At 37.0% G+C, this 20,825-nt stretch overlaps 1 protein-coding gene and 1 long non-coding RNA gene across 13 annotated transcripts in view; one reads left to right on the plus strand and one right to left on the minus strand.

Annotated features, from left to right (window-relative positions):
- The window catches only part of LOC122614626, a 39,105-nt gene extending 21,270 nt beyond the window's left edge, over positions 1-17,835 (minus strand). For 2 of the 12 annotated variants that reach the window (XR_006325746.1, XR_006325745.1), the window contains exons 1-5: positions 17,283-17,828; positions 9,879-9,973; positions 9,165-9,335; positions 6,689-9,102; positions 4,441-5,757 (exon numbers count right to left, since the gene is read on the minus strand). Coding sequence is in view for 10 of the 12 variants with exons in the window: in XM_043789236.1 (XP_043645171.1) it covers positions 4,441-5,757; positions 6,689-9,102; positions 9,165-9,335; positions 9,879-9,957 (3,981 nt within the window). In the remaining 2 variants the exon portion in view is untranslated. Of the gene's footprint in view, positions 1-4,440; positions 5,758-6,688; positions 9,103-9,164; positions 9,336-9,878; positions 9,974-12,286; positions 12,365-17,282 lie in introns of those variants that run through there. The other 10 variants (XM_043789239.1, XM_043789235.1, XM_043789241.1 and 7 more) reach the window with 7 other exon arrangements.
- LOC122614629 lies at positions 17,627-20,516 on the plus strand. Its single transcript, XR_006325747.1, has 2 exons — positions 17,627-17,763; positions 20,257-20,516. It is a non-coding gene; the product is annotated as an uncharacterized LOC122614629 (long non-coding RNA).
- Positions 20,517-20,825: the final 309 nt, after the last annotated feature.

Consider the following 20,825-nt stretch of genomic DNA (forward strand, 5'->3'; position numbering starts at 1 on the left):
TACATTGGGAAATTTGGATCCGTTTAAAAAATGTGGGATAATCCTATCGATTCTGTTCCTAGTGAAAATGATTAAAATTAAAATTCAATTATTTATTAATATGAAAGTATAAAAAAATTTAATAGTCATTCATGTGGGCATCTTTGAAGGGAATATTTACACCGGTTATAGTGAGTTCCCGATAGAGTAGGTAACACCAAAGACATTAGAATATTGGAATATCTAATACTATTGGTAACACCAAACTGCCAAGGCTATTTAAACCTATTCCACACTCCACAAAAGTGTTTTAGTGGCATACAGCGAAACTTAAAATTAGAATTAAATACATTGCATTCTTTCCTTTCGATTTTAAATTAGCCCAATACGGCAACAACGACGCCTCCAATTTTAGCCGTTAATCCATTAAACTATTTGTGGTACGCGACAAATAAAGAATCGCTAGCGGAAATAAGTATTTGGAAGACGGTATAAAAATATAGTTGTTTTGGGGACATTCGGTCAGAGAAAGTTCGTTGAACCTTACCATTTCGACATAGTACGGCCAACCGCGCGCAGGCAGATGAAAACCATATCTACATGCATTACATTTCGTAGTGGATCGATTTGTATAACGCCCAAAATTGTATATATTGGGAGAATGGCGGAATTCTTTGAAATATTCCTGAATAAAAGGTAATATAGCTTTACTTTGGCCAAGGTCCAAAACTGTATATGTTTAGCTGGTTTATTTTACAAGGTATAAAACGCAATTAAGTAAAGTACTCAAATATCTAACACAAAGATCAATAATCCGATTCTATGGAACGGCAACGCATGTATAGCGGCAACGCTTTTTTCGTGCAGTAAAATATAAACGGAACTTTTGAAGATTTTGTAAAAATATAAATGACGTATTTTAACACTGAATTCTTAAATTTAAAACATAACTAAATATATTTTTTAAATTGATTCAATATTTTTATGCCGTAGCTTATGTAATCATTATATGTACATGGGTACAAGGAATGTGGTCTGTTAAATTTAGCTTCTACTAGCGATATTTGTCTCAGGAGTGAGTTATGCTATTTTCTATTTGACAGACTGATTGGGTAGTTTATCGATGTGTTTATGAGGAGCTTGTGTGTTCTGAATTTACTGAAAAAGTTATTGTTATATTTTTGTGTATATGCTTGCCGGGATAACGACTGCACGTTTTAATTTTTGATAGGTCAGATTTAGGGCGTATTTCAGAATTTAATTTCGGTTTTCTTGGCTTCTTTAATTGCCCTTCGAAACTTTGGGTTTACTTTTTTGAACTCAAAAATACTTTCTGTGCTTATATTTTTTTTAAGCTTTTTCCATTTAACTGGGGATAGTTGTATTTTGTGTTTGTGTATTAACATTTTTTTGTGCAGCTTCTTTGTTGACGTTACTGTTGCAGAGTTTGGTATTTGAGTTGAAATTAATAAATAAAGAATTTATATTATTTAATTAAAATTGGTAAGGTTCCTAAATTCGCATGCGAACTTCTTAAATTGTATAATCTATGTATGTACATATATTAATATTTGCGATTGTGGGTATAGTAAACACATACATATGTATGTATGTAGGTGAGAACCAAAATAAAACGTAAATAATGCACTAAGAGAAAGAGAAGCCGCAAGAGAAGTCATCTTTAAAAAAACGAACTGCATATAAGAGAGGCTCTCTTTGGTCTTACTCAATTTACCATTTTGCTTTCAATTCATTACAAAAGCTGAGAGAGAGTGTCTAAAGTCTTAAGATATATGTACGAAAATATATCTACATATGTACATACCTACCTACATATGCATATATGTATGCATGTACTGCAAATTTAGTTTATACGGACGCGGTTTTTTGTATATGCATGTGTGTACCTATGTATTTTGTGAAATGTACAATTTTTCATAGTAAATGGCAATCAAATGAGGTCATTGTTGGTTGGCTACAAAGGGTGGGGGTTGGCCACTTGTGAACAATGTACATATTAAACAAGAGAGAACGCTATAGTCGAGGTCCCCGACTATCTGATACCCGTTACTCAGCTAGTATAAGTGCGAAGGAGAGTCTTCAACACTGACAGTTTTTGGCGGTTTGTGGGCGTGGCAAAAAGTTTTTTGGCAAATCGATAGAAATTTACAAGTCTAATACAAAAATTAAAAAATATTAAAACATTTTTCAAAAGTGTTGGCGTGGCAGTTTTATGCGGTTAGTGGGCGTGGCAACATGAATCAACAAACTTGCGCTGCGTCTATGTCTCTGGAGTCTGTATGTTTAATCTCAACTTTCTAGCTTTTGTGGTTCCTGAGATCTCGACGTTCATACGGACAGACGGACATGGCCAAATCGACTCGGCTACTGATCCTGATCAAGAATATATCGCTATATACTTTATATGGTCGGAAACGCTTCCTTCTGCCTGTTACATACTTTTCAACGAATCTAGTATACCCTTTTACTCTACGAGTAACGGGTATAAATATGTATAATGTTTGAAAATGTTTTGGGGTTTCAGCACATAAATATAAAAACTGCCCATCTAGATAAACTGATACAATATTTATGTACTTATGTACATATGCATCGAAATATGTATGAATTACATAAATCCACTGTTTATACATACATATATGTTCGTAGCTATACTTGACTATCAGATTATATCAAATTATTAAATTAAAAATATTAAATAATTTTTAAAAGTTACAGTGGGAATGAACATACATATGTATGTATGTATGAGCATCGAAACATGCAGATTCTAAGCTGCTCAAGTTTGTTTCAGAAAGTTTACCCACTGTCACGCAGGCCCGAGACAGGGGGGACGGGGTGTTTCCCCCCGGGCCCGGACTTCTGAGGGGGGCCCGGATTTTTGACGGAAACATAACTTATATGCAGGCCCGGCGACAGGGGGTTGGGGACGGGGTGTTTCCCCCCGGGCCCGTATTCCCTGTCGCCAGGCCTGCTGTCACGCGAACACCTTTGACATTTTTTTGATTATATTTTTATTTATAATGTTTCTTGTCAATTTCTAAGTTGAGTAACGGGTAACCGTAACTTGTGAAACTCGCGGAGCTCCATTCATTACGTTTAAAATCACTGACAGGAACAAAGACATGTAAGATTTTTATAATGACTATAAACTTCTTTAGTCATTTACACAGAAATTAATTACTTAGTTGACCCTTTTCCAATTTGCACTTCCGAAAGATTAACGAGGGATTTAATTTCCCAGGCATCTAAATCAGTTACAATATTTGTACTCGTTACTCGTAGAGTAAAAGGGTATACTAGACTCGTTGAAAAGTATGTAACAGGCAGAAGGAAGCGTTTCCGACCATATAAAGTATTGATCAGGATTAATAGCCGAGTCAATCCGTATGTCCGTACGAACGTTGAGATTTCAGGAACTATAAAAGGTAGAAAGTGGAGATTCAGCATGCAGACTCCAGTGACATAGACGCAGCAAACGTTTGTCGACTCATGTTGCCACGCCCACCCTTACGCCCATAAACCGCCCACACTTTTGAAAAATGTTTTACTATTTTTTTTACATTTTTCTGTTCTGTAGTCTCAACTTTATAACTTTTTTCATACATACGGACAGACGGGGGGACAGGCGGACAGGCCAGATCGATTCGGATATTGATCCTGATCAAGAATATATATCTTTTTATAAGTCCGGAAACGCTTCCTTTTTCCTGTTACATTCTTTTCAACGAATCTATAATAATATGATATTTATTAACAATTATTTTGTGGTATCACCTCAAAAATCAATAAATATTAAACAAAATTTCTAAAAAAAAAAACCGGTTGTCATGGCTCTCAATGTGAAATCCGTAATGTGTAATTCCTCGGAACAGGGACGAAAAGTTCATGGCGACATTTTCCTTAAGTTTATAAGACAAAACGTTTTAACGGCAAATTTTTTGTATGGTGTTCAATACTGTCCTGTCTAAAACTAGCAACGCTGCTCAGCAGTTGAGCGATATTTAAAAATATTTATAAATATTTTATAAATAGTATGAAAAAATATTTGTTAAAAGTGTATTAAACCTTTAGAATATCAATATCATCTATTCCCTTAGTATACTTGAAATATGGCAGACGAAGTTTACTGGTAGAATTGGCGTTTGAACGATTGTGACTATTTTTAAAAAAATTAAGCAATCTTCAATCCTACTGAATCTACATATTTTGGCATGACAAACAAAATGATATTTTTTTAAACATTTCACTTAGTTGAAAATTAAATAACAAGTAAATAATAATAATAACAATAACTTAAATACAAGAACTAGAACTTAAAAAATTAAATGGAAAAATCGTTGGGTTTTTTTATAAAAGCATTGAAAATATTTTGTTTCTGTCAAGTTGTAGAGCTAAGGAATAACCTCACGAAGGACCTCACTAAAAAATGAAACTTACCAAAACATTTTTCTGGTTCTCCTTGTCCAGCAGAAATTCCATACTCTTGTGCGGCCTTCGTACGGATGCCATTCCACCTGACGAGGGTTTAACCTCTCCGCCCAGTTCATCCACGTCATACGCAACGCTGTTTACATTTAGACGCTTTACGATGTATCGCTTGTGCGGCATGCTGAGCGGGTTGCAAGTAATATCCATAAGGGAACGTGTCTTTCCCGATATAACCGTTTCATGAGTATCTAGATTGGTCTCGATCAAACCAATTTTGCCGATATCTTCGACGGGAGCAACAGAAACCGGAACGGCGGTAACCACTGTCGGCCTATTCGCGTTGCCGTTTCCGGCCAGTCGATTAACTGTATGTGCCTCTCGAGCGACTACTGCCTGTGAGCTGAGCCCGGTGTCCCTCATTTTCGTTGCTTTGACATTAGCCATCAACTGTCCGGTAAAATGATTGTACTGTTCAGTTTCGACGCTCGGCAACGGCATGGCGCGATGGAGATTGACGGCTTCACCAGTCGTTTCCTGAGGCGCATGCGCCAGGATGCCACTACGTGGTGGCATCTTAGGCAGTGGGGGCTTGCCAGTCACCCTTTGCAGGGTTGAGGTCTTCACCGGCTGTTCCTGTGGCTGCCAGCTGTGAACGTTGCCACTGTTAGCCTCGGACGCGACAGAATCGAGCAGTCGGTCACATTGCGAACTTCTTGGCGGCTTTAAAGGGATGTCCACAAAGTCGACCGATTGGACGTCCTCGGGACTCTGCCTCAACTCCTTTTCGGGCGACGCTTTAAACCGCGATGGGTCTTGTTGCTGCTGCTTCTTTTTGCGACGTAAAGAAAATCTAAGTCCGTGGGCAAACTTGGAGAAGAGGCTTTTGGAGGTTGGGTGTTTTTCGTACGGCCTGTCGACAGCCGTGGCCTGCGAGCTTAGTTCGCTGGCCGGCGGCATCTTGTTAATCGGCGACGCCCTCGATTCGTAGCGCTTTAGTTGTTGGGATGAGTGCAGGATGTGGTGCGCGCGGTTGGTGGGCGGCTCGCTGAGGATTGGCAAACTGAGAGGTCGTGCAGTCGCAGAAGGAGGTTCCTCAGGGGCATCGCTTGGAATTTCTTCTTGAAAAGACGAGTTCGCAACGACACAAGGTTTTAGACTGACTGAGCTGCTTAGAGCGGGATCAGGTTCCAGGGTGGTCTTAGTTTCGGTTCTTTGATCGCGGCAATTGGGTGTGGCTAAGATTGCTTTGTTTTTGCCATCGACGCTCTCTTCAAATAATGAGTGTGTGAAAGCGGATAAGAGCGGATTGGTATGGAAAGCGGTAAACTGGAAAAAGAGATTTTGTTAAATTACTTGTCGTGTAGAAAGAGAACAAAAAACTGATCATTACATACATATGCACTTGCGTTTATGTTTCGTTTGAACTATTGTAGGATAATAATAGGCTTTTTATAATATACAATTTTGTCAAAATCGGACGATGTATGTATATAGTTTCGCTGCTTTTAGCATTATACTATAATTTTACATTCATATACATACGATTTTTTTAACTGTATAATTACTTAAAGGGTGTATAAACTTCGCAAATTCTTATCTTGCTCTATTACTTGCAAGAAATTATCAATACTAAATTAATGTAATTTTAAACTTAGTCGAGTTTCCCTACAATCGAGTTCCCCGACTATCTGATACCCGTTATTATTGATCCTGATCAAGAATATATATACTTTATATGGTTGGAAACGCTTCCTCCTGCCTGTTACATACTTTTCTACGAATTTAAAATACCCTTTTACTCTACGAGAAACGGGTATAAAAATATGTAACAAATAGTCTGGGAAGTCAACTGATGCATTTTTCAACATTATTGCTTTGCAAACTTAAGAGCATTTTATGCATGTATTTTTAACGTACACAATGTGTTCAAATTGTTTTAGGGTCTATCTAATCCCAATATCTCAATCATTATATTTTACTCCACATTTGGTTGAATGTTTTTTAAAGTGTAGAAAGATTTTTCAAGTAACAACAAACTATATTTTTCAACATTTAATTTAAGGGTCTGGGATGCCTTTTTCCAAACAACCCCTATTTGTATACATTGTTGTACATATGTGAACATTCATACGTTCGCTAGCATGTACGTATTAATATACATATATATATTGAATGCAAGTACATATGTAGGCAGCCATGTACACACATCTAGAAACCAACGCCTATTTATATGTATGTATGTATATTTGATAGATACCTTTTGTGCGATCGCCGACTCTCTTAGATGATGCGCCTGCTCTGGTTTGAAGAGTGTAACGATGTTTTCGTTCTCTCTGGTGTTGTTCACCAAAGTGGAATCCATCAGTTCGTCGTCGCTCGGGCCCTGCTCGCCCTCGCTGGAGTGAAAGTGGTCCTCGGTCGGCTCCTCAGAGGACTGCTCGTGCCAACAGTACTTGCTTACCACTGGGCAAAAGCTTACCTCCTTGCAGAAAGAATGGCGCGATCCAGCTTGTAGCAGAATTCCCAGTGGCTTATGGTGCGTTGGTGTCTGCGGCAACTGGTGCATCGAGGCGTGGGCACTGCTTACGTAGATATCGTACTCGGACTCCTGTAGCCCGACGTTGCAGTCAGTGAGATTAGGCGTGCTGCTTACGAGGCTTCGCTGCTTAGCGGCCGACGATTGCGTTTGGAATCGCCGCTTGGACAGAAATCTTTTTGAGATGGCTGGCGGCGGGCACGAAGCAGTTTTTGCCGTTTCTTGCTCGTCAAGGTGGCACTGCTCTAGGCTCTGGGTATAAGACGTGCGCAAATTAGTGGGATCCTGGTCAAATGTTTTCACAAGGCCATTAAAAGTCATGGCGACTGGCAGCTGTTGAATTGTATTTTTCTGGCGCGGTGGTGGCTTTATGTTTAGCTGCACGTGCTGCACCATCGAAAACCCATTGGGGGCATTTGAATCATATTCCTTTGACGCATCGAGTTTGGTTTCCAGCACTGGTTTATCCGTCAGTATAGATACATTTTTGTCATATACCTTGCTGATCTCATCCAGCAAAAAATTTCCCTTACAAATCAAGTGCTCGTAGCTTCCGCAGGCAATGTTGCTTTTTTTCGACATTTCTTCTGTTGGGCTCCTCTTTAGGTTATTTTGAAGGGGCTCTGCCGGCAGCCGATTATCCGTGTAATTTAATAGAGTTAGGTTTAGGTAACTGGCGTTCAAATATCCGGCACTTGCCACACCCCCTACTATTTTAGCGCGTTCGTTCCAACTGGAGCTGCGTCGGATTCTTGGCAGGCTATGGCAAGCAACAAATAAGTTGTCCAGGCCCTCCAGTTCCTCACTGGAGCTATTGCTGTGATAGTTTCTCTGGCTGGGTTGAATGTAACGTTGGCGTCGCCCCAGTTCAAGCTGCTGGAGCTTGTTAAGTGAATGGGTGGGGCCTAGGAATGATAAACCGTCACAGCTATCGACGGAACTGCTGCTCCGGATGCTGCTACTGTTTTGGCTGGTTGTGGCCAGAGTTCTGCCGATTCCCTTGGGTGTTGAATTGTTAATTTCCACAGAGAGTGGACTTCGTGGCTCGCGGATATCTGGCAAACTGTTGTGCAGCCAAGTGAACGAGGCAGACGACGTTGATGCCGATCCGGTCGGAGACGGCAACGGCGATTCGAAACTGGCCCTCTCCGGGGAACTATTTATAGACAACAGAGAGCATGCTAATGCAGTCGCGTCCGCAGTCTGCTCTATTTCGGTCTGACACAAATCTTTAAAGTCGTGGGAATGCGGGGCACCATCTTCCAGCAGCAGTAGCTCGTCCTCTTCGCAAAGCTTGTCGAAATTCTTTGGTATTGATTTAGACTTTTCCCGCTTTAGCGTTCTTGGCTCGCAATAGCCCGAGTCTTCGGACAGGTTCTCAGCTGAGTTGGGGGGAACTCGCCGGGAGAAGGCACCGTCCTGTTTTTCCTTTTCTGTTGTAACAGCTTCTACGGGAACAAGACATGAGCTTAGAAGGCTGTGACCACTGCTATCGCTGGAGGAGCTAGAGCTAGAGCAGTTCTCTAAATCAGATTTAAGCTCCGCCTCTGGGCGTCTTTTGGAGAGAAATTCCTCTTGTTGCTTATATTCAAAATTAAGATTGTTTAGCTCATAGTATGTCTGATGCAGACGACTATACTCGCTGGATTCATAACGTTTTAACATGGACAGCGTTGGGGCCGATCCCTTCCTACTATCTGGACTGTTGTCCCTGGTCCTGGCCCGCGTTGATGCACCAGACTCGCAGGTGAGCGAGGGCGAACTGTTACGTAGACTGCTCATATTCTGATGCTGCTCCTGGAGCGTGAGCTGCCGTTCCAAGGACTCAAACTGTACCAGGGAGGAACTGCGCGATAGCGAGTGGGAGGAGTCCTTGTCGGAATAAAAATCTTCGAAAGTTCCCCCTCGCCTACTGCCTATGCTGCTTCGTTGGCCCTGGCTTCCGTAGCTATCCCGTCCACATGCCTCTAAAGCTAGAAAGCGTTCAAAGCTATTGTGATGCTCGGAATCATAAGACATAGGGCGGCGCAATTGGACGCTATCTTCTGAAATCTGGATAGAATTTAAGTCAGGGCTGCGCCTTGGTCGCTTGGGTGGGCAGAAAAAGTCCCTTTCAGAAACAGCATCGACATCTGCTTTAAAAGTGCTAGTATAGCCGAATGTGCAGAATGACAGAACCAAAAGTCTATTAGCTTACCCTTAATCATTTCTATGCGTAATAATCCAGTTTCAGACTCCGTAGAACTCCATAGGGTGGATCGATGTTCTAGGCTTACAATCAAGCTACTTCGGGCACGTTCCTCATCCTCGCTGGTCTCCTCCAAGATGGGTTCCAACATTTGTCGCGAGCTAGACAGGTACACAGCATCTGCAAAAGGTTGTCAAAGGAAGACCAGTTACTCGTAGAGTAAAATTATGAAAAGTAGAATCGCTGAAAAGTATGTAATAGTAAAGGAAAACGTTTCCGACTATACAAAGTATATATTATCCTCGTCAGGATCAATAGCCGAGTCAATCTGGCCAGACCCACACTTTTGAAAATTTGTTGATTTCTAAAAATATATATATATTTTTTGCCAATTTCCATCTAGCCATACCACAAGCGGAGAAACGGATATCTGATAGTCGAAGAACTGGAGTATAGCGTTCTTTCCTTTTTTTTTGTTTTGCTACAACTTTAAGTAAAACCCCGCAATTTCTAATCGACTCAGACTTCGGAAATATGCTATATGTACATATTTTGGGACAAATTGGGTATTTTAAAAAAAAAACTGTTTTATTTTTTTACTTTAGTCCTTTTAGCAGCGAAACCCCAGAAGCATTAACAATTTGTACTTTTACTTTTTTATTATTATTATTTTTATATATGTATATAAAACAAAAATGTTACTCTCAAGATCGCCTTACTCACCTTCCTCTTGATATGCTCCCAGACTGTTCCAACTTTGAGGCGTGTGGTCAAGATAGCCAGCAAGATCTAAATGCTCCATTTCATAGATAGGAAATCTATAAGCAATGTTGAGACAAGGAAAAATTTGTAACCATATATCATTGTCGTTGGCACTATCCTCTTCCGCTTTCGTATGTAATTGGCAAATGCATTTCGATTTTATATTTTATATAAAATAGTAGTTATACCCGTTACTCGTAGAGTAAAAGGGTATACTAGATTCGTTGAAAAGTATGTAACAGGAAGAAGGAAGCACTTCCGACCATATAAAGTATATATATTCTTGATCAGGATCTGGCCATGTCCGTCTCTCCGTCCGTCTGTCCGTATGAACGTCGAAATCTCAGGAACTACAAAAGGTAGAAAGTTGAGGCTAAACATACAGACTCCAGAGACATAGACGCAGCGCAAGTTTGTCGATTCAGGTTGCCACGCCCACTCTAACGCCCACAAACCACCCAAAACTGCCACGCCCACACTTTTGAAAAATTTTTTGATATTTTTTCATTTTTGTATTAGTCTTGTAAATTTCTAACGATTTGCCAAAAAACTTTTTGCCACGCCCACTCTAACGCCCACAAACCGTATACAACACGAGCTATGTATGTATGTACAGCTGCAGTTAAAATATTAGCACTGCCCACAGACGTATACCAATAAAAATTTTTTTTATACCCGTTACTCGTAGAGTAAAAGGGTATACTAGATTCGTTGAAAAGTATGTAACAGGCAAAAGAAAGCGTTTCCGACCATATAAAGTATATATATTCTTGACCAGGATCAGTAGCCGAGTCGATCTGGCCATGTCCGTCTGTCCGTCCGTCTGTCCGTATGAACGTCTGTCTGTCCGTCTGTCTGTCCGTCCGTATGAACGTCGAGATCTCAGGAACTATAAAAGCTAGAAAGTTGAGAATAAGCATACAGACTCCAGAGACATAGACGCAGCGCAAGTTTGTCGATTCATGTTGCCACGCCCACTCTAACGCCCACAAACCGCCCAAAACTGCCACGCCCACACTTTTAAAAATGTGTTGATATTTTTTCATTTTCTTATTAGTATTGTAAATATCTATCGATCTGCATAAAAACTTTTGCCACGCCCACCCTAACGCCCACAAACCGCCCAAAACTGCCACGCCCATACTTTTGAAAAATGTTGTGAAATTTTTTCACATTGTTGTTTGTCTTGTAAATATAACTCTATATACCAAAAATCTTTTTGCCACGCCCACTCTAACGCCCACAAACCGCCAAAAACGGTCAGTGTTGTAATTTCCCTTCGCACTTTTACCAGCTGAGTAACGGGTATCAGATAGTCGGGGAACCCGACTATAGCGTTCTATCTTGTTTATTATCAATAAAACTTAATTCATTTTAATTAATACATTTGTTTTTTCCGAAAAAGATAATAATATAAAATGGGACTTAAAATTACGTGGTCAAAATAATTGTAATGAATCTTTCAAAAATCATCAGCCAGGAAGAATTGTTTAAGGATTGAATGATTAAAACTATTGTTTTTTAAAGGACGCATAGCATCTTTGCCTGGAGTTTTGGCATATTCTTGAAGGTTTTGGAGAAAAATGGTGATCGTCTAAAATACTACTAAGAGTCACTGTTTTCGAAAAAAAAATATTTTGGTTTTAACCGACTACCAAGAGACACTGTTTTCGAAAAAAAACTATTTTGGTTTTAACCGACCCCCAATATTCTAAAAGGGTCAATACAAGTGTTTTCTTAATGATGTTTTTGCATTTTTTTTCTGATTAGCTATTATTGGGCTTCTTGAAATGAGATTATTATCTTTAAGTCGTCTTTTAATTAGTAATTAATTACATTTAAGTTCCAAGTTTTTTTTGCGATGCAGCGGGCCCGAATGGCTGACCCTTGACAGTCCTACTACGTAATGAGCTAACCTTTTAACCAATATTTATATGGTCTCACTAAATCAGTCAAAATAAGACTGGGTCAAACATGTGTATCCTTGCAATTAAGAGCAAACAAGAATATAACGAAAGACGATAACAAAACAAAGCTTCACATTTTTACATTCTTATAGTATAAAAGTTGATTAAATATGTGAAGGAATGGAGAAAATAATGAACTGACAGGCACTACTATTATTTTGACCGCAACTGTAACAACACAGAATTTTGAAAACACACTACAAAATTGTATGGTCAGCAATGATAAGCATTATCAAACTCACTAGCAACACGTCGTGAAATGAAAAAAAACTGGGAGCGGTTCTTATACGATATTTTAAAACAATACTTGGTGAAGTTCGTAAATATTATTAAGAACATATAGAGAATAGAGTATGGAGAGTATGCACACACAGCTTAACGGTACCCGAAACCCCTTATAACCTTCACATGCCAAAAATCCGAAGAATAGGTGAGCAGAGTCATCGATTCAAAACCCTGTACCAACCAATGCGCTTGAGGTACGCTTTGATACTAGCGAACGATATGCCCTTGCTCATAGCATGCATGCTCATCGTTCCTCTTTCTCGTAGAGTAAAAGCGTATACTAGATTCGTTACCAAGGTAAGATAAAAGTAACGATGACACCTTTAACAACAACTACTTTTTGATATTACATTTTCTGACGATTAACAGTAAGGCATACAATTTTTAACTGGTATCTACACGCTGTAGTCCTTTGAAAACTATGTTTCGTCTCAAAAGTTGATATCAAGATATAAAATGGATATCAAGAGTTGGAGAATATGACTAGCTAAGAAGTTCAGAAGTTTTGTTCAGATAACTTAAAAAAAATGGAAAACAATTTGAAATGTCTTTTCAACAACATACAGCACAAGACTCTAGTTTCAGGCATTCAGAACTTATGGGCGTAGAAAATTTAGCTATTTATAGTTATTTTCCCGCTAAACTGAGTATTTTACCAAAAGTGGTAAAACTAATGTTTCTATATTGAGGACGTCGAGCACAGATCAAATTAATTTGGGATTTTTAAATAACATTTTGTTGCATACAAGCAAACCGACAAAAATGTAAATTTTGAATTTCCTCAAAATGTTATTTTAGATATATGTATGTAGCATTCGATTTTAACAAATTAGGTGTCAAACGTTGCGTATTTTAAGTAAAAAGGGGGTTAATGTTTTTTGTGTGTGATGTTACCAACTACACGCACCACTATAATTTTCTCCTAAAGTCTGGGTATGAAGTCCCGTTGCGCCACCTATCAATTGGCCATTTTAATTTTTTATGCCCTGCAGCCATCGCTATAATATTTAAGATAGTTTAGTTTTGTAAACTACTATATCCATTATAATAAATAAATTTCTCCATGTATATATAGAAATTGTCCTGGAGCGCTTCATCACTACGTGGACTCCTGTCAACAGTGGTACAAAAAAATGTAATACCGCAGGTAAATAATAAGTGTATACGGATAAGATACTACTCAGAGATAAGATATTTTGCTTGACATTATCGAACGCGTTTATTCATTGATAAAGCATAGACTGTGGCAAATTTTTTTTTGACAAAACAAGAGAGATTTCTATTTAGATATCCGTTATTCTGCTGTGGGAGTGCAATACAGACCTTTTTTCGAATATCGATAAATATTGGGTAGTCAAATGAGAAAAGAAGAGTATATACCCTAGCAGTAATTATATGTTGAACAAGAGAGAACGCTATAGTCGAGTTCCCCGAGTGTTGGTGTGGCAGTTTTTGGCGTTTTGTGGTCGTTAGAGTGGAAACATGAATCAACAAACTTGCGTTGCGTCTATGTCTCTGGAGTCTACATGCTTAATCTCAACTTTCTAGCTTTTATAGTTCCTGAGATCTCGACGTTCATACGGACGGACAGACACACGGACGGACGAACAGACGGACGGACGAACGGACGGACATGGCCAGATCGACTTGGCTATTGATCTTGATCAAGAGTATATATACATACTTTATATGGTCAAAAACGCTTCCTTCTTCCAGTTACATACTTTTCAAAGACTCTAGTATACCCTTTTACTCTAAGAGTTTTTTACAAGCAATTTGTAAATTTCTATCGATTTGCCAAAAAACTTTTTGCCACGCCCACTCTAACGCCCACAAACCGCCAAAAACTGTCAGTGTTGAATTTTTCTTATTAGCATTTGTCTTCTGGTTTTTTACCGATAGGCCAAACACATTTTTTTATTTATTTTATTTTTCAAAGAATTTAGAAATTGCTCTTTTATAGACTGTTCTTATGGCAGCAAACAGATATATACCAAATTTTCTTTTTGTTTATTTTCAATTCACTTATCGAAGTACATATATGTAGTCGTCCGAACCATCCCGATGACTTTTGGATAAGTTTCTTGCGGAGCTTTAAAACTGAGAGATTGAAATGTGTAGAAATTATCGGTCCGATAAATATTTAATACTGATCAATTATATATAGACTTTATATAGCCGGAAATTTCTGTTTCTGAAATTTCTGCGCTGAAAACTTCAGACTGAAACCACAATATATTGTGCAAGGGTATACAAAAATTAACACATTTTTCAAAAGAGTGGACACTGCACAACAGTGGATGAGCACCAAAAATTTAGCAATTGATTTTTCAGTTCATGGCATTCGAAGAGATTTTAAATGTATTTTTCACACTACCTAATCTGTGACTCCAAGTCAACAACCTTTCATGTGAAGCCATCATCTACAAGCAATTGTTTGATTGCTAAAATTGCACATCTTGAGTATGTCTATCACATACATATGTATGTACATATCTACATGTGTATATACACTATACATTGTACCGAGATTTGAGAGCACAGAAAGACGATGAAGACGCTTTTCCCCCAGAGATTTTGAAAACCGCAGAGAAAATTTTAATTTTTAGGCGGATTGTGGTTGTGGGAGTGAGCGTGGCCATCTATCTTCTGAAACTTTCTCTGCGTCAACGTTTCTAGAATCTGCATGTCGAATTCAAGTTCGGTTTATCTGGCACTGTTAGTCTGTCCGTCAGTGTAAGCGCTCCGTGTAAAAGATGGAAGATTGAAATTAAGCATACAGATTCTAAAAACATTGACGCAGCGCAAGCTTGTTCACCCATGTTGTCATGCCCACTGTAACGCCCACAAAACTGCCACGCCCATACTTTTGGGAAATGTTTTGATATTATTAATTTTTTTTGTTAGATTTGTAAGTTTCTATCGATTTCTAAAATTATCAACATGTTTATATAACTATTATTTAAAGATCTCGACGTTCATACGGATAGATGGACTCGGCAATTTTAAAATATTTACACTTTTTAAGGATGCAAACGCTTCCTTCTTCTTATTATTCAACACATCTAATAAGCCTATATACACTGTACGAGTTCTGGGTTATTGATTCTTATTTACTTACACTGTAGCAAATTAAACTATTTAAATATTAAATGCTAGGAATTTTATAATACACGTAAATCCTATAGTAAAAAGGTATACTAGGTTCGTTAAAAAGTATGTAACAGATAAAAGTAAGCGTTAACGACTCTATTATATTTGCCGAGTCGATGTCCGCATGAACGCCTCGATGTCAAGATGTTGTGAATATCCATGCAGATTCCAGAGACATAAACGCAGACAAACCGCTCAACACTTTCACGGTCACCCTTTTGAAAACCATTGTTTTTTAATTTTATCATTTGCCTTGCCACTTCCTATCGATATGTCAATAAAAAATATTTTATTTAATTATTTGTCTGACTAATTTCTATCGATTTGCTAATAGAATTTCAAAATTTCTCCTTTGCTAACTGAACACTATCTGAAAACGGTTATTTTATTTTTTTGTGGAACCTAATTTTAGTGTTCTCTCTTGCGTTTTTTTTCTGATACCGGAACGAATATAAACGAACAGAAATTAAATGGGAAAACAATTGAAAACACCTATTGAGAACGCTCAGTCAAGTATGTCGACTACTAGATATCCCTTACTCAAAAGCATGGTATGAAGATGGAATTTGGATCTCAGTAAAGAAACTGATTGTTAGAATTTTTAATAATTCTCAAGAAACACACTTGCACTGCGTCTACAGACGGACATGGCCAGATCAAGAATATACATAAATACTTTATATTCCTTGTACACGTTACATACGTGTTTCATACGTGTGATTTCAACAAATCTCGCATACCCTTTTACTCTTCAAGAAACGGATATAATAATACTGATCAGAGGCCTCAATACCTTTTGCTTTTTTAATCAAAAAAGCTACATATGTTGGAACAGTGTTCTCTTGAACAAGACATGGTTCACATAATTTGTTTCCCCAAATAATGGATTTTGTAATTTTTTATAGAATTTAAATAAAAAATGTGAAGAAATGTATAGTTAGTTAAATTATCATGTCGTTAAACAAAACAAATAACACTTTTTTGGATATAAAAAACATAAGTTACAAAAACATATTTAATTCATTTCTATTTTATTTATATAATTATTCATAAAGCAATAAATTTATAACATTATTGATTATTTTTATTTTAATTTCAGGCTTTGAATAGAAATGCATGGTAAATTACGGCACTGTCAGTGGTAAATACATTTGTAGATATGTATGTAGCATTCCGTCTGGCGATACCCTGCAGTTCCACAATTTATCGCTAAGAAAACACATCACAAAATCATTAGCTACGCCAGCAGATCGGCTTTCCCGACTCTCTCGCTCTTGATCTCTCTCCTAAAATAGGTCAAGAAAAATCCCTAAATTATCGATGAAAGGGCGATTTAAATTTTTTCTAGAAAAGGCGGTGAAAATTTATGAATAGAATAGTTAAAATGCGCTGTTTTAGTGATATTTATCATAAGGATGATTTCCTAGGACAAACCAATGTTAAAATCATCACTTGCTTTCATACAAATTGAGCCGTGATTTAGCGCTCGAAATTTTTATAAGTTGATGATTCATCACTGAAAGGGTGATGAATGGAATTGCACGGTAACTAAATTTATTGTTGCTACAATAGTTTTGATCGATAATTTTTTTTTCCTTTAGTCCCCAAGTAAGTCCTAAAATTTCGGATGAAGTATGCTTTCACTTTTTGTATTTTTGCCATAACATGGATAAAATAAACTCCGAAATGATTTTGGTAACAGTCTTATTTTAGCTTCTGTTGTGGAATTTTAAATTCATGAACAACAGATGGAAATGTTACACTAATTTTAAAACACGCAGATACTTTAATATGTGTTTCAAAATGGAAAGCGGTGAGGCCTATAAGAGTTGTTTAGTTGCAAATGTGATCAATATGTTTACTTGTATGCATACATCTGTATACATTACATGGATTGTGATGTTGATATGTCGGAAATATATGTATATATATTCATATTTTGGTGTAATAGAAAACGTACATGTGTATAATAGCAATAGATTGTTTAACAGAAAGAGTTCTGACCGGTTGTGCAATATAAAAAACGCGACAATGAAATCTTCATGATCTTCTGGTTACTTTTATAATTTTTCGCAAGGCATTGACTTGTTTAAAATGAGCTTTTTTTTCCTTTACTCTACTATTTTGTTTTGTGCCCTCGATATTCACGTAAACTCTCACTAAAACGCCATTACGCTGGAGACATAGGCATTTTTGTGTATCCTATATACATTTGTATTCCACAGACTAAATACATATGTACTTGTGGTGGCCACGAACACATTGAATAAGACCGCACGATTGCAAATGGTTAACTTGCAAAGACAACGCTCAGATAGAGACTGAATCGAGCGGAGCAGAGCTGTAAACGTGTCTTAAACGTGGCCGAGAGAACCGATATACAGTCGGAGCCACGGAAGAGATATCCGTTTTAAGCCATAAGCAAGGCGAACAAAAAACAGGTTAGAATTCTTGCAGACATGTATCAAGACATCGGAAATCAAAGAAAAATCTCGGCTAGAAAGAGCGCAAAAAATGGCATTAACACTTTACATAGCGTCCTAAATGACATTACGGACATGTATGCTTATTTATGTACATATGTAAGCAGCTTTGTAACTTTAATTAAATTTATGGTTAATAATTCATTTTACATGTACATGTATACATGTATATTCATGTACATACATATACAAATTATTTTAAATTTAACTAAATTGTCACTTTTTTATCAGGAATGTTTGTTTTGACTAAATATACTGCGATGCAATGTACAAAAATACTCCTGAAATGGAGAGTCAATTCAAAATAATATGAATGTTTGTAAATATTTAAAAATATTATATTTACTTCTTCCATTTTACAAAATATTTTTAAAACTCTATAAGCTTTTTAAAGCAATGTATTTATGTAGTGGATAGATAGATAGATAGATAGATAGATAATAACTATGATATTATTAGCTATCGGAGTTAAAGCATTTCCATCGATAGAAATTATATATTTTTATACCCGTTACTCATATAGTAAAATGGTATTTAAGGTTTGTTGAAAAGTACGTAACAGGCAGAAGGAAGCGTTTCCGACCAGATAAAGTACTTATATTTTTGATCAGGATCATAAGCCGTCTGTGGGGGAACTCGACTATAGCATTCTCTCTTGTTTTATAGTCCTTGAGGTACTGTTAATAACTGTGGCCGGTAGTCAGAAAAAAACAAGCAGTACACGTCCACACTTTTGAAAAATGTTTTGATATATTTCACAATTTTGTTAGTCTTGTAAATTTCTCTCGATTTTTAAACTGTCAGTGTGGAAATTTCTTCTTCGCACTTCCACCAGCTAAGAAATGGGTATTAGATAGTCGGGGAGCTCGACTATAGAATTCTCTCTAGTAATACCGTACTCGTAGAGTAAAAGGGTATACTAGATTCGTTGAAAAGTAAACCATATAAAGTACATATATATTTTCTTGATCAGGATCAATATCCGAGTCAATGTCCGTATGTCTAAAGACATTAGTATAATAATTATTATAATGCCTTTGGGTGTCCGTATGAACGTCGAGATCTCAGGAACTATAAAAGGTAAAACGTTGAGACTTAGCTTGCAGACTCCAGATATATGTACATACGCAGCGCAAGTTTATCAATTCAACTTTTTGGCACGCCCACTATAACGCCTACAAACCGCACACACTTTTAAAAAATGAATTAAAAGTTTTTCACATTTTTGTTAGTCTTGTAAATTTTTCTCGATTTGCCAAAATTATTTTTGCCACGCCCACAAACCGCCAACTACTATCAATGTGAAAATTTCTCCTCCGCACTACCACAAGCTGAGTAACGGGTATCAGATAGTCGGGGAACTCGACTAAAGCGTTTTTTATAAGTATTGTAAATTTCAATTGATTTGCCAAAAAAAAATTTGCCACAGTCATCCTAACGCCCACAAACCACCAAAACTGCCACGCCCACATTTTTAAAAAGTGATTTTATATTTTTTTCATTTTTGTTAGTTTGTAAATTTTTCTCGATTTGCAAAAATCTTTTTGCCACGCTTACTCTAACGCTTACAAATCGCTAAAAACGGTGTTCTTCTTCGCACTTCCAATAGCTGAGTAACAGGTATCAGATAATCGTATAAATGTATAAATTTTTTATATTTTCTCCATCTATAGTTTTTAACGTTCACCGAAGATCTTGGAAATATATCGGAATATTTTTGAGTACCGAAGCTTTTATTAAATGTTATTAAAACAACAAATCAATGCACAAACATTAAAATGGAAAAAATTCCACTACATTTTCTTTATACGCAAAATATTGGAATAAAATTGTATATTAGTTTATTTTAATTTAGTGAGTACATAAATTTCACACACAATTTTAATTTATTGCATGTAGCATTTGTGCGAAATAGTATCTTTTGAAATAATAGTTTCGGGATTTGTTAAATAAACAATGGACGACTATATCGTATAGCTGCCATAAAAACACTTGGAAAATTAATTCAAAATAATACAAAAGAAGTCTGTTTTAAAACATAAAATGTTCTAAGTTAGTTTTTTTTTATATTTGAAATCTTTCAAAATTATTGCTTTTAAACTTTGCTTATAGACTTTTAGCGTGATTTGTAATAATTCTTATAGGCATACTGCTGTCACTTCAAGAATGTAAACGGAGTCTGTATTTTTACGCGAATTTGACCTAAACTTGCGATTGAGTAAATAATTGGTAAATATCTGGTTAGTTACCATACATCTTGATTTAATTTATGTTATTTTTGCCAAAAATATTAAAAAAATTAAAAAATCAACGATACAATTTATTAAGTAGAGCATCTAATACCACGATGTAAAAAGATAGAATTACTTTTTTGAGCAAACCGCGAATCCTGGAATTCCCTTTCTCACTGTTAAAACCGTTTTTAGAAGTGTTCTTACAAACTACTTGCAGGGCCACTTACCTACATACATATGTATGTACGTGTTTTTCTCCCAAAGCGAAGTACACCCAATGTCACGGTCAGCGACACCCGCGACGTAACCAGGTTTCGTCTTCATCGTCGATGGAGGGATCCATTTCTTGGTTTTACCCGTAAATATTGCATTTAAATGGCGGACATCGCGGAAACGACCTCACTTTTAAGTTGGCGACAAACAGAAATTGAGATGTACAGGAATTTAATATTTCATTATTAAAAATATCAAAACGAATAATATTAAATTTATATGGGGCAAGTGTACTGGTCCGTGCTCGATTTAATCCCGTCTTGCAAAGCTACCATCGTATTTCCCTCGAAATTTTTAGTTGGTGTTTTAGTTCGAGTCGTTGTTGAGAGAGATTCTATCAAGCTAATAAGTTTTTTCATTAGCTATTTTTAATAATAAGACGACGAAATTCTTTCTTTTTGAAATAATACTTAATTACAGAGCGAACAGAATTACTAGTTATATATATACTAGAGGGCCCTATGCGCTTCGCGGCATGCAGTCTTAAAATTCAATGAAAAATTCCTAGAATTT

The sequence above is a fragment of the Drosophila teissieri genome, chromosome 2R (assembly GCF_016746235.2).
Source record: "Drosophila teissieri strain GT53w chromosome 2R, Prin_Dtei_1.1, whole genome shotgun sequence".
In the NCBI taxonomy this organism is placed as follows: domain Eukaryota; kingdom Metazoa; phylum Arthropoda; class Insecta; order Diptera; family Drosophilidae; genus Drosophila; species Drosophila teissieri.